Genomic DNA, 21,644 nt, shown 5'->3' on the forward strand with positions numbered 1-21,644 from the left:
GGGCAGTAACTCCCATCTAAGGGCTGTAACTGCCATCTAAGGGCTGTGACTCCCATCTAAGGGCTGTAACTCCCATCTAAGGGCTGTAACTCCCATCTAAGGGCTGTAACTCCCATCTAAGGGCTGTAACTCCCATCTAAGGGCTGTAACTCCCATCTAAGGGCTGTGACTACCATCTAAGGGCTGTGACTACCATCTAAGGGCTGTGACTACCATCTAAGGGCTGTAACTACCATCTAAGGGCTGTAACTCCCATCTAAGGGCTGTAACTCCCATCTAAGGGCTGTAACTCCCATCTAAGGGCTGTGACTCCCATCTAAGGGCTGTAACTCCCATCTAAGGGCTGTAACTCCCATCTAAGGGCTGTAACTCCCATCTAAGGGCTGTGACTCCCATCTAAGGGCTGTAACTCCCATCTAAGGGCTGTAACTCCCATCTAAGGGCTGTGACTCCCTCCTAAGGGCTGTAACTCCCATCTAAGGGCTGTGACTTCCATCTAAGGGCTGTAACTACCATCTAAGGGCTGTAACTCCCATCTAAGGGCTGTGACTCCCATCTAAGGGCTGTAACTACAATCTAAGGGCTGTAACTCCCATCTAAGGGCTGTGACTCCCTCCTAAGGGCTGTAACTCCCATCTAAGGTCTGTGACTACCATCTAAGGGCTGTAACTCCCATCTAAGGGCTGTGACTACCATCTAAGGGATGTAACTCCCATCTAAGGGCTGTAACTCCCATCTAAGGGCTGTAACTCCCATCTAAGGGCTGTAACTGCCATCTAAGGGCTGTGACTCCCATCTAAGGGCTGTAACTCCCATCTAAGGGCTGTAACTCCCATCTAAGGGCTGTAACTCCCATCTAAGGGCTGTAACTCCCATCTAAGGGCTGTAACTCCCATCTAAGGGCTGTAACTCCCATCTAAGGGCTGTGACTACCATCTAAGGGCTGTGACTACCATCTAAGGGCTGTGACTCCCATCTAAGGGCTGTAACTACCATCTAAGGGCTGTAACTCCCATCTAAGGGCTGTAACTCCCATCTAAGGGCTGTAACTCCCATCTAAGGGCTGTGACTCCCATCTAAGGGCTGTAACTCCCATCTAAGGGCTGTAACTCCCCTCTAAGGGCTGTAACTCCCATCTAAGGGCTGTGACTACCATCTAAGGGCTGCAACTCCCTTCTATGGGCTTCGCCTCGGGAGTTATCGTATGACAATCCCCAGGTTCTCGTGCCTTATTTCTTACTGGAGACCCTGTCAGGCCTGTCCAGCACCTTGTCACAGGCCACTCACTCAATCGCCCTGATACAGAGGGTTGAGTCACTCTGTGTGTGAGTGTGTGTATGTGTTTGTGTGTGTAAGACACAACCAGGGCTGTATGAGTCAGCAAGCCAGTGTGGCCACATTCATGACAACCAATAAAGTGCAGGGGCCAGAGAGACAGCAGGCACCCACACGACCAACTCAGACACGCACAATCGCACACGAGCGCACACCATTCAAAACCAATTTCAATCCTTAGTGCTCATCACTTTTCCCCAAAACATAGATTGCCTGTCACAACATCCAGCTTTTATTGTCACATCTTGTATTCTTCCACAATGGATTGATACACGCCTGTAAATACACTAGAGGAAAAAGCCTACGTCCCAAATGACACCCTATTCGCTATATGGTGAACTACTTTTGACATAGGGCTCTGATCAAAAGTTGTTCACTATAGTGAAAAGGTTGCCATTTGGGATGTAGGCTAATACACTAAGGCTGTTTTTACAGAGACAGCCCAATTCTGATATTTTTTTCCAGCTATTGGTCTTTCGACCAATCTCTTCCGATCTTTCCACATCAGATCTTTTTCAGAGCTGATCGGATTGGTCAAAAAGACCAAATGAAATCAAATCACATTTGATTTAACACGTGCTTCATAAACAACAGGTGTGGACTAACAGTGAAATGCTTACTTACGGGCCCATCCTAACAATGCAGAGAGAAAGATTTAGAACATAATAGAACAAATAATAACACAAGGAATAAATCCACAATGAGTAACAATAACTTGGCTATATACACGGGATACCAGTACCAAGTTGACGGGTAGGGATACGAGGTAATTGAGATAGATATGTACAATTAGGTAGGAGTAAAGTGACTAGGCAACAGAATAGATAATGAGCAGTAGCAGCAGTGTATGTGATGAGCTGTTAACTATTTAACTATTTAGCAGTCTTGTGGCTTAGGGGTAGAAGCTGTTCAGGGTTCTGTTGGTTCCAGACTTGGTGCATTGGTACCACTTGCAGTGCGGTTGCAGAGAGAACAGTCTATGACTTGGGTGGCTGGAGTCTTTGACAATTTTCAGGGCCTCTTCTGACACCGCCTGGTATAGAGGTGATGGACAGCAGGGAGCTCGGCGGGCCCCCGTGTTGAGGGTCAGCGTGGCGGAGGTGTTTGTCTACTCTCAGCACCTGGGGACGGCCTGTCAGGAAGTCCAGGATCCAGTTGCAGGGGGAGGTGTCATTAGCTTAGTGATTGAACGGTGAGCTGTAGTCAATGAACAGCCTTCTCACATAGGTTAATTTTGTCCAGGTGGGAGAGGGCAGTGTGGAGTGCAATAGAGATTGCGTCATCTGTGGATCTGTTGAGGCGGTATGCAAATTGGAGTGGGTCCAGGGTATCTGGGACGATGGCGTTAATGTGATCCATGACCAGGCGTTTAAAGCGTGCTACGGGGCGATAGTCATTTAGACAGGTTACCTTGCCATTCTCAGGCACAGGGTCTATGGTGGTCTGCTTGAAACATGCAGGTATTGCAGACTCAGGGAGAGGTTGAAAGTATCAGTGAAGACACTTGCTAGCTGGTTAGCGATAAGTGAAGAAAAGGCCAGAATTGGGCTGCCTGTGTAAACGTAGCCAAAGAGTATCCAGATAATTGACACCAATTCCAGAGTCCCCAATGGTTTCTCTGGCATTTACACTTAGAATTGTACACCAAATAGGGGTCAAATGGTTAAAGGTATCTTCCAGCCAACAACACATTACTGAACAGTATTACCATTGGTCAAAGCTCTGTTAGAAGAGATCCTCCAATACATTATGTTCTTATCAGCTGGAGGATGGGAAATGTACTCTCAAACAAACATTGAGACACAGAGGAGTGGGAGGGATTGATATATTATACTGTTTTAATTGCTAAAATCATCAGTCCTTGTTTGCCGTGAGTCCTCAATCCGTGAAGATGTCAGATAAACAATAACCACCCCCACATCCTATAAAGCAGATAATACCACAGTCAGTCAGTTCATCCATCCATCCATCCATCCACATGTTTAATATCATCAACCAGCAGATCTGATTAACAAAATAAACTTTAAAGTCACTGAAAGGAAGATCACTAGAGAGAGGCACACTGGAGAGAGAGAGAGAGAGAGAGAGAGAAAGAGAGAGAGAGACAGAGAGAGAGAGAGAGAGAGAGAGAGAGAGAGAGAGAGAGAGAGACAGAGAGAGAGAGAGAGAGACAGAGACAGAGACAGAGACAGAGACAGTGAGAGAGAGAGTTCCGCACTACAGAAACCTGACTTCTCAAAACACCCCCACCACTAACTGCAGCACATCTCCCCCTGACACAGGACCTTAACTGTCAGTGCTGAATAGTACAAGGAGAGAGATGAAGTTGAGTGACAGCAGTCAAGAAGGTGCTTCTTAGTGACCTCAGTATGTTTGGCTGAGCATGGTGTTCGTTTGCACTACCATAGCTGGGATTTGGTTTGATTTCCTGCATGGGACACTAAACATAATGTTCAACTGTGAATCACTTTTGCGCAACAACGTCTGCTAAACGACCATATTATATGATATTATCAGATTACAGATTGAACTGGCTCCTTCCAGTGTGCTCTCCCTACGATATATGATTCCTGCATTGGACACATTGGACACATGTATAAATATTACTAGGTGTTGAACTGTAAATCGTTTAGGATGAATGAGCATATCATCATTACCATATATGACAGTTTAAATAGGTTTCCTCCAGCGTGCTCTCTCTGCGTGGTGTGGCCCGCCTGCGTGTGTCGCCCGCTGGTTGGCACGGTAATGCCCGGTGGGGCGTAGGAACACTCGCTGTTTACCTCGAAGATCATTTAGTAATCCCCACAGGGCAGGCACGTACAGAACGGCAGTGCACGTAAAACAGCGCATGTTAAACTAAACCCAGGGGGATGGATTGGAGGACACTAACAAACGTGTGTGTGTGTGTGTGTGTGTGTGTGTGTGTGTGTGTGTGTGTGTGTGTGTGTGTGTGTGTGTGTGTGTGTGTGTGTGTGTGTGTGTGTGTGTGTGTGTGTGTGTGTGTGTGTGTGTGTGTGTGTCCCAGTGAGGGCAGATAGACACACAGTAGATGCACACACCACATGGGTTCTGGTGACATTCATGTCAGATTGTCCGACAGAGGATTTGGAGATTTAGACTCTTTGTTCTAAGTTAATGACTCACGAGGCTGGGCTGAAGAAGCCTAGCTGTTTGCGTTTATCAGTGATTTAGACTCTTTGTTCTAAGTTAATGACTCACTGGGCTGGGCTGAAAAAGCCTATCAGTGTTTATCAGTGTTCCCCAAACCTCTCCTCGGGAACACACAGCCATTTAGCTATACTTATTTGATGTGCTTCAGCACTGGTAGCACTTGATTAGTTGAATCAGGTTCCAGTTGTGGAATAAATGAAATAAGTGGAAAGGGCTGGGAGTAGGCTGACTCCAGGAGAGGTTTGGGAAAGCCTGGTGTACATGAGTTACTCGCCAAAATATAGTGACTGCCTGCCTAAACGTCCGCAGGGGGACACGAATGAGTCCAAGCATGAAATCTACAGTGAAATATTAAAAGCTCTGCTTTCTAAAAATCCAACTCCCAAAACTCCAGTCTGCCTGTAACATCCTCTCCCTCAGACTGCCATTTTGTAAGCAGTCCAGCAACGACATGGATTTAAAAAAAAAAAACAGATCCTATAAAGAGCCCAAATGGAGGTCATTCAATTTTGAGAAGCAGGACAAAAGTCTTACAAGGCGAACTTCCAGCAGAGCAGAATGATATGTGAGATGCCCTCCAAACATCCCTTTCTTGTCGAGTTGTCAGGAATCCCGTGAAAGTACAAGAGTGTATATAGCCTCGTTGTTATTTTATTGTGTTACTTACATTTTTTTAAACTTTTGTTTATTTAGTATATATTTTCTTCAACTCTATTTTCTTCAAACTGCATTGTTGGTTAAGGGCTTGTAAGTGAGCATTTCACAGTAAGGTCCACACCTGTTGTATTTGGCGCATGTGACAAATACAATTTTATTTTATTTTATTTGAGTGCTAAAAATGGAATCGACTACTTCTCCTGGCTTCTCCTACTTCTCCTGGCAGTCACCTCTCTCTCCTCTCCCAATCCTGATATGACAGAGAGCTTTATAGTGGAATACTGCCTCTAAAATGGTGCCTACCAGGGCTTACCCCTACCCTCTTCACCATGCCCTTTGCCACCAACTCTACAACCCTGTCTGATGCCGCTTCAATGGTTTCTCATGTTGCTCCACATTGCCATAGTACAGGACAATGGTCTGCTCTAGAGGGAACCACAATGCCCAGCACAGTGCAAGCTTTGCAAACAGTGGGCTAGGTACCCAAGTGAAATGTCTCCCTTGATGAAGATCTATCTGGCCAGCAAAACATAGACAGACTTTCCCATAAATGTTTCATTTTCAAGTATATAGCTTGCCCTACACAGTGTGCAAAGAGTCCCTTTCGCCATTCAAGTGAAGTGACAAACCCACAGGGGAAAGTAAAGTGCTCCAACATGGAATGGCTGCTATGCAGGCCTAGAGTAATGAAGATGAGGGAGAACAGTGTTTAAAGCCTAGACCCCTCAACCAAGAATAAGCATCTGACCTATATATCCTCGGGATTCTAATTACACATATAATCTGAGTCCCAAATGGCACCCTATTCCCTAAATAGTGCACTACTTTTGACCAGGGCCCAAAAGTAGTGTACAATGTAAGGAATAGGGTGCCTTCTGGGACTCCCGAGGATATATAGGTCAGATGTTTATTCTTGGTTGAGGGGTCTAGGCTTTAAACACTATAAACCCTATAGAAAACTTTCCAGTCTCCTTGGACTCTGAGCTGACACTAAACCAATACACATTGCAGTGTGTGCCAGTCAGGGACGTGGCAACAGGCATGACCTGCATCCCAAATGGTACCCGATAGCCATGATATGAATAATGCTATCAATAATTCAATACAGGGGGATGCCAGCGGAGGACCATTACTATCACAGACACATCACACGAGAATAATGCGTTGGGTCGTTAAATAATGGAGGATGATCGACAGTGCATGCACAGGGCCTTTGAATGAGAAGACTTGTGTTGGTGGTTGGTGATGCACGGCTTGAGTGGGATTAGACTTTGCAGCAATTGCATTAACTCTGTGGAGTTGTACTGTGCTTAGTTGAGAAGGACTCAGGGAAGGAATGAGAGCCGGAGAGAGTATTGAAGTGGGAAGAGAGTATTGAAGTGGGCGGGCTAGAGATATCCTTAGAGAGAGAGAGTAGCTATTGAAAGGGGAGTCCAGCCCGCTTACCACGAATAAGATATTGCAACATGCCGTGTGTTTTGTAAAGATGGGTGGGCCCGACGGTTTGCTCTGTAGCATAGCTGTTTGTCAAGCCTGACATAATGTCAATTAACATGGCCCTATGACGTGGGTAGACTGTCAAACTTGTTACACATGAACCAAACTGACATCTGAACACTGCACTTGGCTTGAGCAAACATATGTGGATCAGACATGTGTAATCTGCTCTCTAGATGGTAGACTTGGGTATGTGCTTGAGTTGTATCAACATGAAAAAGGCTTCTGTTGTATCTATCAATGTTTCATATCATGTTTCGTGGACACACGTGTATGTATGAGAGAGAGAGGGAGAGAGAGAGAGAGAGAGAGAGAGAGAGAGAGAGAGAGAGAGAGAGAGAGAGAGAGAGAGAGAGAGAGAGAGAGAGATATTAAAGCCCTAATATTTGACCAAATCCAACACACCAGCCTCTCCAGCATGTTGTATTACATAACAAATGACAGTGGCTGGCTGGGACCATAATTGCACTATAAAGATTGTTTCTATGTGAGAAAGCTTATGTTATAACTTGATCTAGAAATACCTTCACTTTCACATCCAATAGCCCTTAGTGTTTAAGCGTTAATAACTGTCAATCATATCATACATATATATATAATTCTATATAATTCTGCTCATTCGGATTGCAGGCAAATATACAATTTATTTTGATATTTCAAGCTGCTTTTTCTTTGATCTCGGCCCAGAAATTCCATGAGATTTCTCGATTACGGCACCTGTTACTGAGAGAGAGAAGAGAAATCCTTGTCAGGATCAGATCAGCACACTGAGCATAACGATCGAATTCCTGGGAAACGGGGATTTGAGAAATACGCAGGCAGTTTACAGGGTCTACATTTAATACAGACAGAAATTGAATTCACTTATCACGAATACTAAACGGCGCGTGCATCATGATCGTACCGTTTCTGACTGATTTGTTGAGCAATGGCCAAAATCCCTCGCGGAAGGATCACAACATGTATGTTTGTCGAGATATAACATCATGAATAGATGACTCTCTTAGAGGCTTTTGTACTTGATATGATTCTTATATCTATGTGCCTGTAGCTCAATCCCAGAATGTGAGAGGAAAATCCACTCCGTATTGAACGCTTCCAGTGTTTTAGGGTCATATAGCCTATTTGCGAACCACTCAAATCATTGGCGCACTCAAAGCACCTAACATAAATCAAACAGTTCGGGAACTTCAACAATCAGTGTGAGTAAATCAAGCCGCGTAATGTTGGCTGCTGCCGAACTCCCTTACCTTAGCAACACAGCTATTTCCCACGCGAAGAATCCCCATACAGCTACAAAGTGCAGCCTTTTCCGCGTCATCTCAAGATTTGAGTTGCATATACATGTACCCGGGAACGCCTCAACTGCCTCTGTTCGCCACTTAGGGTAAGACTCTTGACTTTCAGCACCGTGGACAGTGCTCCAACTGATGTCGACACAATCCAACACGCGGCAGGCTCGTGGCGCACGGTATAAGCAAACGCATAACAGTTTCGGAAACCCACATAATACTAATCTACTTCACTACTCATAACTGGACAGGTTTTACCGACCTAGCAACGACACCAACAAGAGAGCATAGTATATTCTGAAATACGACTCGAAAGTAGGAATACCAGTAATTTGGGGTAGCGCTCGGAGGCTGAACAGATTCTTGACACATTCACAACATCTCAGCGGTCTTGAAGAGCGGGGGCATAGAGAGCCCGCCCCAGACGCGCGCGGCACCGGTGACTGACAGCGCATTATTCCACTCGCTCCTATAAATGTTCCAGCAGAGCCACACTAAAGCTTCAATTAGACAAGCACTGATGTGGAACCTCATTACTACATGAGCATCCCCCATCTCTCTCTCTCTCTCTCGCTCTGTTTCATTGACATATTACAGCACGAATTTGTTGTCATTTATTAGATGTTACTTGTCGAGTTGCTGTCCAGATCAGCCTCATGTGTAAGCTATAGCAGCCATAGCTTACACATTTGTTTAACATTTTTAGTTCACCTTTATTTAACCAGATAGGCTAGTTGAGAACAAGTTCTCATTTGCAACTGCGACCTGGCCAAGATAAAGCATAGCAATTCGACACATACAACAACACAGAGTTACACATGGAATACAATACAATACAGTAGAACAAAAGAAAACAAAAAGTCTATATACAGTGAGTGCAAATGAGGTAAGATAAGGGAGTTAAGGCAATAAATAGGCCATGGTGTCTAAGTAATTACAAAATAGCAATTAAACACTGGAATGGTAGATGTGCTGAAGATGAATGTGCAAGTAGAGATACTGGGGTGCAAAGGAGCAAGATAAATAAATAAATTCTGTATGGGGATGAGGTAGGTAGATAGATGGGCTATGTACAGGTGCAGTGATCTGTGAGCTGCTCTGACAGCTGGTGCTTAAAGCTAGTGAGGGAGATATGAGTCTCTAGCTTCAGAGATTTTTGCAGTTCGTTCCAGTCATTGGCAGCAGAGAACTGGAAGGAAAGACGACCAAAGGAGGAATTGGCTTTGGGGGTGACCAGTGAGATATACCTGCTGGAGCGCATGCTACGAGTGGGTGCTGCTTTGGTGACCAGAGAGCTGAGATAAGGTGGGGCTTTACCTAGCAGAGACTTGTAGATAACCTGTAGCCAGTGGGTTTGGCAACGCGTATGAAGCGAGGGCCAACCAACGAGAGCGTACAGGTCGCAATGGTGGGTAGTGTATGGGGCTTTGGTGACAAAATGGATGGCACTGTGATAGACTGCATCCAGTTTGTTGAGTAGAGTGTTGGAGGCTATTTTATAGATGACATCACCGAAGTCGAGGATCGGTAGGATGGTCAGTTTTACAAGGGTATGTTGGCAGCATGAGTGGATTGCTTTGTTGTGATATAGGAAGCCAATTCTAGATCTGATTTTGGATTGGAGATACTTAATGTGAGTCTGGAAGGAGAGTTTACAGTCTAACCAGACACCTAGGTATTTGTAGTTGTCCACGTATTCTAAGTCAGAGCCGTCCAGAGTAGTGATGCTGGACAGGCGAGCAGCTGCGGGCAGTGATCGGTTGAATAGCATGCATTTAGTTTCCCCTGCTTTTAAGAGCAGTTGGAAGCCACGGAAGGAGAGTTGTATGGCATTGACGCTCGTCTGGAGATGAGTTAACACAGTGTCCAAAGAGGGACCAGAAGAATACAGTTGTACCAGAGAATCACCAGCAGCAAGAGCAACATCATTGATGTATACAGAGAAGAGAACCCCCATAGAGACTGCCAGAGGTCCGGACAACAGGCCCTCCGATTTGACACACTGGACTCTATCAGAGAAGTAGTTGGTAAACCAGGCGAGGCAATCATTTGAGAAAACAAGACTGTCGAGTCTGCCAATAAGAATGTGGTGATTGACAGAGTCGAAAGCCTTGGCCAGGTCGATGAATACGGCTGCACAGTAATGTCTCTTATCGATGGCGGTTATGATGTCGTTTAGGACCTTGAGCGTGGCTAAGGTGCACCCATGACCAGCTCTGAAACCAGATTGCATAGCGGAGAAGGTACGGTGGGATTCGAAATGGTCGGTAATCTGTTTGTTAACTTGGCTTTCGAAGACCTTTGAAAGACAGGGTAGGATAGATATAGGTCTGTAGCAGTTTGGGTCTAGAGTGTCACCCCCTTTGAAGAGGGGGATGACCGCGGCAGCTTTCCAATCTTTGGGAATCTCAGACTATACGAAAGAGAGTAATAGGAGTTGCAACAATTTCGGCAGATCATTTTTAGAAAAAGAGGGTCCAGATTGTCTAGCCCGGGTGATTTGTAGGGGTCCAAATTTTGCAGCTCTTTCAGAACATCAACTATCTGGATTTGGGTAAAATAGAAATGGTGGGGACTTTAGCGGGTTGCTGTGGAGGGTGCCGGGCAGTTGACCAGGGTAGGGGTAGCCAGGTGGAAAGCATGGCCAGCCGTAGAGAAATGCTTATTGAAATTCTCAATTACAGTGGATTTATCGGTGGTGACAGTGTTTCCTAGCCTCAGAGCAGTGGGCAGCTGGGAGGAGGTGCTCTTATTCTCCATGGACTTTACAGTGTCCCAGAACTTTTTTGAGTTAGTACTACAGGATGCAAATTTCTGTTTGAAACTGTCTAACTGTCTGTGTATATTTGTTCCTAACCTCCCTGGAAAGTTGCATATCACGGGGGCTATCCGATGCTAATGCAGAACGCCACAGGATGTTTTTGTGCTGGTCAAGGGCAGACAGGTCTGGAGTGAACCAAGGACTATATCTATTCCTAGTTCAATTTTTTTTGGAATGGGGCATGCTTATTTAAGATGGTGAGGAAGGCACTTTTAAAGAATAGCCAGGCATCATCTACTGACGGGATGAGGTAAATGTCATTCCAGGATACCCCGGCCAGGTCAATTAGAAAGGCCTGCTCGCAGAAGTGTTTCAGGGAGCGTTTGACAGTGACGAGTGGAGGCCGTTTGACCGCTGACCCATTACGGATGCAGGCAATGAGGCAGTGATCGCTGAGATCTTGATTGAAAACAGCAGAGGTGTATTTGGAGGAGGAGTTAGTTAGGATGACATCTATGAGGGTGCCTGTGTTTATTTGGAGTTGTACCTGGTAGGTTCATTGATAATTTGTGTGAGATTGAGGGCATCAAGCTTTGATTGTAGGATGGTCGGGGTGTTAAGCATGTCCCAGTTTAGGTCATCTAGTAGCACGAGCTCAGAAGATAGATGGGGGGCAATCAATTCACATAGAGTATCGAGGGCACAGCTGGGGGCAGAGGGAGGTCTATAGCAAGCGGCAACAGTGAGAGACTTGTTTCTGGAAAGGTGTATTTTTAGAAGTAGAAGCTCAAATTGTTTGGGTACAGACTTGGATAGTAATACAGAACTCCGCAGGATATCTTTGCAGTAGATTGCAACACTGCCCCCTTTGGCAGTTCTATCTTGACGGAAAATGCTATAGTTAGCGATGGAGATTTCAAGGTGTTTGGTGGTTTTCCTAAGCCAGGATTCAGACACAGCTAAGACATCTGGGTTGGCAGAGTGTGCTAAAGCAGTGAGTAAAGCAAACTTAGGGAGGAGGCTTCTTTATTTATTTTATCTTTATTTAACTAGGCAAGTCAGTTAAGAACAGATTCTTATTTTCAATGATGGCCTAGGAACAGGGGCAGAACAACAGATTTGTACCTTGTCAGCTCGGGGGTTTGAACTTGCAACCTTCCGGTTGCTAGTCCAACGCTCTAACCACTAGGCTACCCTGCCGCCCCGGCTTTTACAGTTACAGAAGTCAACAAATGAGAGTACCTGGGGAGTGGGAGTGGTGCTAGGCACTGCAGGTCCTGGATTAACCTCTACCTCACCAGAGGAACAGAGGAGAAGTAGGATAAGGGTACGGCTAAAGGCTATAAGAACTGGCCGTCTAGTACGTTCAGAACAGAGAGTAAAAGGAGCAGGTCTCTGGGCACAATAGCATAGATTCAAGGCATAGTGTACAAAGGTATGGTAGGATGTGAGTACATTGGAGGTAAACCTAGGCATTGAGTAATGAAGAGAGAGATATAGTCTCTAGAGACGTTTAAACTAGGTGATGTCATCGCATATGTAGGAGTTGGAACAACATGGTTGGTTAAGGCATATTGAGCAGGGCTAGAGGCTCTACAGTGAAATAAGACAGTAATCACTAACCAGGACAGTAATGGACAAGGCATATTGATATTAGAGAGAGGCATGTGTAGCCCAGTGAACATATGGGTCCAGTGAGTGGTTGGGCTGTCTGGGGACACACGTGACTATTTACTATTTTACACCGAATATTACAAAACAACAAGATTGAATGTTATTCATGATTGATTTCAAGTATCATTATCCACTACTATGACCATGTGCAAAGCAGTCCAGAAAGCTTAATAAATAAATAGATAGTACATTCATGGATTTTAGAACATGGACAATTAGGATAGAGTTACTGCTAGGGAATGTGACGTTTCAACCAAAGCTTACCTTCATATGAGTAATATGTCTGTTCATGTATACAATATTGAGAACATCCGTATGCATATGATATTATGGGTAAGGACAAGTCGGATCTGCACGCACACACACGGGATGACGAGTAAGATCGTGAGTAAAAAGGGGGTGTATGCCAGGCTGATGGGGACTGGCAGTGTGGTGCCATGGGCAGGGTGTTCAGCACAGCTGGGTGGAGGTGGTTGCATCTGTGTGTGCTGTACTATAGACACACACATATTCACAACCAAATGTCCTGTGCCATGTTTTTGTCAAACCGATCTGGATTCAGATGATAAGCAGGCATAGGGCAGCAGGCATGCACTCCAAGTTTAGCCTGCCAAACAGAGCACTCATGCAGTCAGACTATTTGGCCTGTCCCTGTCAGTTTGACAGGCTTTACTGATGCTATCAGAAATCCAGTCTCTACACATGTGAAAATTGCTGTTGAACTCGGTCGAACCCTGATGTCCATAGAATGGTCTGTAATGATTTATTGATGTTGCCAAGGTGATGGGGGTAATGGTGTTGAAGTGTAGTGTGGTCTAGTGCTGGTTCCTCAACAGCTGTGATGACTACACCACAGACCAGGACAGGTCTGTAATGCCTTTGGGCTGCTAGTGATAGCTTGCTGAAGGTGTGAGGAACATAGCCCTCTCCAATGTCACTGTGATGATGGTGTGAGAGGGAGGTGTGTGTATTTAAGAGAGAAAGAGAAAGGAGGATTGTCCTGTTAAATTATACGCTGTCAAAATATTCTCAAAACACTATGATTGTGTAATGAAACCATGAAAGGTAGTGTACCTAGCCTGAGATATGGTGTTTGGAGAGTGTTTGAATATAAACCTAATGCAAATGTTATGATACACAGAAAGTGGTTTAAAACAGTTGAAGTACTCTGAAACACCCAAAGTGGTTCTTAAATCTGAATATTGGTGTTTTTAAAGAGAATGTCGTGAAAACACTTTTTGGGGGTTTTAGTGCATGTAAAAGGCAGCATCAAAACACTAAACAATATTTTTGCAGACTGTGCCTCTCATACAATCAAATGGTAAAGAAATGAAAATGTTTATAGCCTAAATATTGATTGATGATAAGGGAATATGGTGTTTTTGTTGTTGTCGAATTCCACCTTCATTTTTTCAATGCTTTCTTTAGACAGATTATTAACAGGAGACAGAGAAGGTGTGACAGTGGGACAGGCGGAAGCAGGAATTGAACCCCCGACTTCTGGGGTATTAAGATGGTACATTTCATTGGAATTTAATTAGCATGTTATACACTCAACCACGTAAATGATTTGTTCATTTCATTTTACCCCAACATTTTATAATAAATGTAATATGTTGCTCAAAAGATGGAGAAAATTGAGTGATTGAACTCATTGGAAGTCTGGTTTAAATCCCTTTGCACTTCTTATCTTGACATGTGGCTCTGTTCCCAGAGGACTGTTGGTAATTCAAACATTTTAGACCTATCCATTATTTTACACAATGTTGTATGCATGCTTGAAGAAAGAAAAGTACCATCTATATTACTATTAGGCAGCTTGTTCTGCCACGAGGTGTAGTCTAATGTATAATGATGAAAGGGCATCAAAATCATCTGGCAAAATCACATTGAATGATGAGATGAGCCATTCCCACGTTTCCCACTTGTAATAGCAGAGGCAAATACAGTATCCTGCCCTGTTTACCGTAAAACCTCTACCCACTGCTGCTGGTTTGGGTTAAACTGGCAAATGATCACATACATAAACATTAAAATACTTCAGAAGGTATATAATTATGCACTAGACTCGAAACAGAGTCATAGTGTTTAGAGGGTATAGAGCAGAAACAACACCTAAAGAGAAGGTACTAAGGTTCTGCACTTATCTCGAATGAACCTAGATCTCGAAACACCAAAATGGTGTTTTCAGCCTTTCCTGTTAGTGCTCCCGGCCCTTGGCAAAGGTGTTGCACAACAGGCGATTAGATGGTGTTACAACACGCCATGTAATGTTTCAGAACATCTCAGGGCCATGTTTCAATACTCCAGCAAAGTTAAGGTTTCGTCTCCTTCACGTTGGTGGCAGCTCAGTTGTCTCCTTCACGTTGGTGGCAGCTCAGTTGCCAGTAGTTCTGGTGTTACAAAGCACTTCATTTTAACAGTGTATGAACAGTAAAAGAGCAAAGACATATTTGAAAAAAGGATGTCGGCTGTCAGGCAGCTCATTTCTTATAAAAATGTATAAAAAAGTGACACATGACATGCCACTTCTTCCAGCTGGTTCCGTAATTGCTTGCTGTATGCCATCTAGCGCTAAAGCACTGGCCTTGCTCTCCTGATAGTTCTTTCTATCCTGTTAAGGAATGATTCTCAAACTTCTCTATAATTTCAGCCAGTAGTTTTGAAAGTGGTGCTCACAAGCCAAAACGGTTTACCATTATTTGTGTACTAAGTCATCCATTTTGTGTTTTAACTTCCGAATTTTACAATTCGTATGATGTTGTCAGAATTTTGCAATGTTTGTGAAATGTTTACAGATCCAATTCTCGCAATCTGTTATGAATTTGTTCTTAAGATCCCGGAGTGCATCTTTAAGGGAAAACGCGAAGCTCCTCTTTGGAGGAGGTTGATTTATTTACCCTAATAAACTCAGTTTCAAGTGGTTAAAGGTTTCGACATTCCCTTTAACCACTTGCCTCCCTAGAGTGCCTGGTGACTCAAACTGGCATATGCCACGTAGTTTCAGAACTCAAAACGCCCCCTGGTTGGAAGTTTACAGTCTAATTACAAAATATCCTGGTGAGTGTGAAGTCGATGCCGGTAATCTGCAAATGTTCTTCTGACCCACAGTGAGAAAGAGAGAGCTCTTATGGATGCTAAGTTCATCGCAAGGCCATGTCTGCCACTGTCAACATTCTCAGTCAGGCTCAGAGCTTGGGGTGAGAGAACGAGAGAGGGTGAGAAGTTTGAAAGTCTGCGTGGGTGGGTGAGAGGGTATGACAGATGAAGAAGGTGAGAGAGAGGGTGGTTGGGATGTTATGGATGCTGTGGATAGGTGGAGAGGAGGGGGGTGGTCTGGTATCTAAGGGCTTTTATTATCCATACTCATCTACAGCCGCTTGTCAATTTGCCCTTGATAATTTCCATCTCCTTCCTCGGTGAGAGAGAGAGAGAGAGAGAGAGAGAGAGAGAGAGAGAGAGAGAGAGAGAGATGTCCAGCAAGGCCAGTGATCCATGACTGATCAGTCCCTGTCACTGTACCTGTCCCTGTCTCTGTCCCTGTAATAGGTTCATATCAGGGACTATGTTCCCATATTCACACTAGAATGCATGACATAAACAGTGCTTCATTTGAATTGGTTTGCTCGTGTGGATTTAGGAATAGAGCTCGGGACTCATGCATCTTTGGACAACTCTTATGGCCTTGCTGGTAAAATGTAATTTAGGAGAGCCAGGATAAGGAGGACATATCAGACCTAAGTGGCATCAGGGAGACTAGAAGGACTAGAGAGGAGCGCGAGAGTGATTGTCTGTAAGCCCTGGATGATGATTGAAGAGTGTGGTCAGAGTGGAGTACCCACAAAACCCACAAAACTCAAAATAGGGAAATTGCAGGAGTAATAACAAGTAGCTTCAAAGTCTTAAGGACGTATTTCAATCTACCATTTTAAGTGCAAATGAACACATCATTTTGAATAGAATGACACTGTGAGGCTATTCAGACATCTAGTTCAATTACCTTTGAACGAGGCACCCGTATTATAACTCGACAAATGTATCTACAGAAACCCTTTCTACAGAGCAGCGTCCATATCTTTGATCGTGCATATTAACCAACAGTCATCTCTCAGGCATCCCTCCCTGGGATGATGGTGCTTCCGTTTGCTTAACCAATAGGATTCATCTGGTGTATGATACCTCATTATGTTGAGTCCGGCCTCGTCGCTAAGACGATATGCATGTGCATGGATTAACAGACACTCCCATCAACGTGACTAGAGGTTGTTAGGCAGGTGATGAACGATATCCTACACACAGGCAGCCAAACGACTTCCCCCATTCACATCCACCATTAAACAAAATACACTGTATATCTCAGCTTCACAGTTAACAGGCAAGCTGCTGATCGTATTATTACAAATATTTCTTAATCTACGGGATGAAAGCCAAGCATGACATAGTGGAGTGGCTCCATATGACAGAGATTATGGCTACTGTATCGTAGCTGCGCAAAAGATAAATTGCTCAATTGTGGTTTTGTGGCCAGCCGTTATAAATCTCCCCCCAGTGTGCTGTGGCAGAGTATTATGGAGAGGCTTATATTGGAGGTGTCGGTGGGGCATGGTTGTAGCTCAGCGGGTCTGGAATCTAAAGCATATGGAGTGATTCATAAATGATGGAATTGTTATTATTAGCCTTGTTTTTATTCCTCTAGGGACATTCAAGACAAACGCTACAATGTCTTCTGTGTTTATTGACATGATACATAATGGAATATGAATAACAAGATGATATCATTGTATGTACAGATGTAGGATCATAATTTGATCACTCTTTTGTTGCTGAGAAATTTCCTGCACTTCAGGAAATACAAACTTGTAGTGCATTCAAGGTTTTAAAATGCTTCTAAAGTTTGTAATTTGCACTATAAAATGTCAGACTTGATTTGCCCTATCGAAAAATGTACCAACCCTACACAAACGTCCATTAATTATAATCCACATAATAATTCACATTTCCTGTTGCGCCATGATTATTTTCCTGCTGCAGTAAACTGACTCAAATTAAGATCCTACATTTGTGTATGTTGTCTATAGCACAGATATACACTACATGGCCAAAAGTATGTGGACACCTGCTCATCGAACATCTCATTCCAAAATAATGGGCATTAATATGGAGTTGGTTCCCCCTTTGCTGCTATAAACAGCCACCACTCTTCTGGGGCTTTCCACTAGATTTTGGAACACTGCTGTGGGGACTTGCTTCCATTCTGCCACAAGAGCATTAGTGAGGCTGGGCACTGATGTTGGCTCACAGTCGGTGTTCCAATTCATCCCAAAGGTGTTTGATGGGGTTGAAGTCAGGGCTCTGTGCAGGTTCTTCGACATCGATCTCGACAAACCATTTCTGCATGGACCTCGCTTCGTGCATGGGGCCATTGTCATGCTGAAACAGTTAAGGGCCTTCCCAAACTGTTGCCACAAAGTTGCAAGCACAGAATCATCTAGAATGTTATTGTATGCTGTAGCATTAAGATTTCCCTTCACCGAACTAAGGGGCCAAGCCTGAACCATGAAAACCAGCCCCAGACCATTATTGCTCCTCCACCAATCTTTACAGTTGGCACTATGAATTTGGGCAGGTAGCGTTCTCCTGGCATCCGCCAAACCCAGATTTCATTGGACTGTCAGATGGTGAAGCATGATTCATCACTCCAGAGAACGCGTTTCTACTGCTCCAGAGTCCAATGGAGGTGAGCTTTACACCACTCCAGCTGACGCTTGGCATTGTGCATGGTGATCTTAGGCTTGTGTGCGGACGTTGCTTCCAGAGGCAGGTTGGAACTCGGTAGTGAGTTTTTACTCGCTACACTCTTCATGCCCTCGACAGTCCTGTTCTGTGAGCTTGTGTGGCCTACCACTTTGCATCTGAGCCGTTGTTGCTCCTAGACGTTTCCGCTTCACAATAACAACACTTACAGTTGCATACAACATTGTGTAAAATAATGAATAAGTCTAAAATGTTTGAATTACCCACAGTCCTCTGAAAACAGAGCCACATGTCAAGATAAGAAGTGCAAAAAGATTTAAAACAGACTTCCAATGAGTTCAATCACTCAATTTTCTCCATCTTTTGAGCAACATATTACATTTATTTTAAAATGTTGGGGTAAAATGAAATGAACAAATCATTTACAGTGTGGCTGTGTGGTTGAGTGTATAAAATGCCAAATAAATTCCAATGAAATGTACCATCTCACTACCCCAGAAGTCGGGGGTTCAATTGCTGCTGCCACCTGTCCCACTGTCACACCTTCTCTGTCTCCTATGAATAATCTGTCTAAAGAAAGCATTAAACCATTTTCATTTCTTTACCATTTGATTGTATGAGAGGCACAGTCTGCAAAATATTGTTTAGTGTTTTGATGCTGCCTTTTACATGCACTGAAACCCCAAAAAGTGTTTTCACGACATTCTCTTTAAAAACACCAATATTCAGATTTAAGAACCACTTTGGGTGTTTCAGAGTAATTCAACTGTTTTAAACCACTTTCTGTGTATCATAACATTTGCATTAGGTTTATATTCAAACACTCTCCAAACACCATATCTCAGGCTAGGTACACTACCTTTCATGGTTTCATTACACAATCATAGTGTTTTGAGAATATTTTGACAGCGTATAATTTAACAGGACAATCCTCCTTTCTCTTTCTCTCTTAAATATACACACCTCCCTCTCACACCATCATCACAGTGACATTGGAGAGGGCTATGTTCCTCACACCTTCAGCAAGCTATCACTAGCAGCCCTTGGCATTACAGACCTGTCCTGACCTGTGGTGTAGTCATCACAGCTGTGATGAACCAGCACTAGACCACACTACACTTCAACACCATCACCTTGGCAATGAAATGACTTGTTGGAAAGGTGGCATCCTATGAAGATGCCCACGTTAAAAGTCACTGAGCTCTTCAGTTCGGGCCATTCTACTGACAATGTTTGTCTATAGAGATTGCATGGCTGTGTGCTTGATTGTATACACCTGTCAGCGACGGGTGTGGCTGAAGTAGCCGAATCCACTAATTTGAAGGGGTGTCCACATGCATTTGTGTGCTAGTGTCCATTGTATTGTATTTGATGTAAGACAATAGAAGAATAGCCATAAGATAACAGCTCTTTCTGTTGAAATCAACACCGATCTCTCTGTCCTGCACAGCCGTGATCACAACATGGCCCCTGATTCACACTCTAACAGAACTCACTTTATCACATAGCGTACCCTGCAACAAGGACAGAAGTCTTCCCTTTCATGCACAGTTTTATGCCATATTTAGCACTCTGGGGGTATGCTAATTCCAGGAGCTTTGCAGTCGTTAATGATTTACTCACAAGCTGCATAAGGGAGGCTTGTACTGTAGCAGCACAAACCAAATGGGTCACACCAGTGCTAAATAACCCTCTAGCTAGTGCCTATACGGACCTCCCTTAAGAGGACTGTAGGCCCAATGTTGATGACTCGATGGAGGGATAGCTCTCCCTCTCTCTCCCCCAAATTGCCTTTTCTGTTTGGATCCATCCATGGGGCTAGCTGTCCAGGCTAACTCGCAATCTCACAGTACTCTCAGGACCAAAGCCCTCTATTTTCTTTTTACATTTATTTTAAAATGTAACCTTTATTTAACTAGGCAAGACAGTGTGCTAGCCTACTATAACCATCTTGAAAGGACTATAAAATATTTACTTTATTTTTGATCTAACCTTTTTTTAACCAGGCGAGTAAGTGAAGAAAAAGTAGCTGCCTGTATTCAGAATAACCACAGTCTTACTGTTGTCAAACAGATGTAGGATGTTAATTTGATCCAGTTTGCTAAAGCAGAGAAATAACCCTGCAGCAACAGGAAATGTAAATTATGATGTGAATTATAATTAATGGACATTTTTCTAGGGGTTGATACATTTTTATGAAAGGGAAAATCAAGTCTGAAATTTTAAAGTGAAAATTACAAACTTCAGAAGCCTTTTTAAACCACAAATACACTACACATTTGACATTTTCTACAACAGGGTGATCAAATCAATATCCTACATCTGTAGCTGCACAAAGACTTCTGAAATATGCAGATGTACCTAAAGCCACATAATTTGTCTGCAAGAACTGAGTAGTCAGTCAAACATAAAAGATGATGTAACACAAACATTATGACAGAAAAGAAGGGAAGAATGAATGACGGAAGAAGAGAAGCCAAGGAAAACACATCAACTCAAAACCTTGATCCAAGGTTATTATATATTGTGTTTGTCGTTATCAAGAAAACAGGGTCACCATTTGTCCCCAAACTGTGATCACACCATTCTACAGAAACATGAAATTGAACCGTTACTAATGTAAAGCTCCCATGGGTTCGATCATTCCAACCAATCATCAATTGTTGCTATACATGATTTACCTGAAAGGTGTCTGCCTACAGGGAAGAAATTACACAGGGAGCGATGCAGTATCATCACCACGCCAACCCAGCCAACCGCTAAAGCCAACCCAGCCAACACTCATATCCCAGTGTTCCACTAACTACACTGCCACTGCCCACTCTTTTAGCGACAGATGTAGGATCTTAATTTGAGCCAGTATGTGAATTGTGAATTGTCATGTGAATTATAATCAAACTTTTTTGTAGGGGCTGAATTTAAAAAAAAAACTCAAATACACTACAAGTTTGTATTTCCTGCTGTGCAGGAAAATTCTCTGCAACAGAAAAGTGTGATTGAATTAAGATCCTACATCTGTATAGTACCCCAGAGGAAATACTAATGATACAATCAAAATATAGACCGATAATGAGGATAAAACACACATAATATCCAAAAAGACAACGCTCATATCCCAGTATTATAATATCCTCACAGCACCTGCCCACTCCTTTAGATATACTACTTCCAAACAGGATTGGATAGGTTTCTTTAAATAGTTACCTGTCCAAAATTTGTAATCAGTCATTTTAGGTAAAACAAATATATTTCCAATGCTGAATTGAATGTCATTGAGAAAACAGAAAGGTGTCATAATGTATTTTTTTTTCTCGCAAACATGATTTTAATCACACTTCTAAGAAGTAATTCTCTAGTTATTCGAAGGTATCTATCATCTAATTACAATATTTTTGCTGGTAACGTAACTGATTACAGTTAATTTTTTTGTAATCAGATTACTGTCGTCAGTCAGTCCCCACAGATCATATAGATCAGGGTTGGGCAACTGGCCCACGGAC

At 43.4% G+C, this 21,644-nt stretch overlaps 1 protein-coding gene across 1 annotated transcript in view; it reads right to left on the reverse strand.

Moving 5' to 3' along the window:
* LOC109894746 (glycine receptor subunit alpha-3) overlaps positions 1–8,335 on the reverse strand; it is a 111,641-nt gene extending 103,306 nt beyond the window's left edge. The window contains exon 1 of the mRNA XM_031828405.1: positions 7,914–8,335. Within this exon, the coding sequence (XP_031684265.1) occupies positions 7,914–7,984 (71 nt within the window). The 5' untranslated portion in view covers positions 7,985–8,335. The remainder of the gene's footprint in view (positions 1–7,913) is intronic.
* Positions 8,336–21,644: the final 13,309 nt, after the last annotated feature.

The sequence above is a fragment of the Oncorhynchus kisutch genome, linkage group LG7 (genome assembly GCF_002021735.2).
Source record: "Oncorhynchus kisutch isolate 150728-3 linkage group LG7, Okis_V2, whole genome shotgun sequence".
Taxonomy (NCBI): domain Eukaryota; kingdom Metazoa; phylum Chordata; class Actinopteri; order Salmoniformes; family Salmonidae; genus Oncorhynchus; species Oncorhynchus kisutch.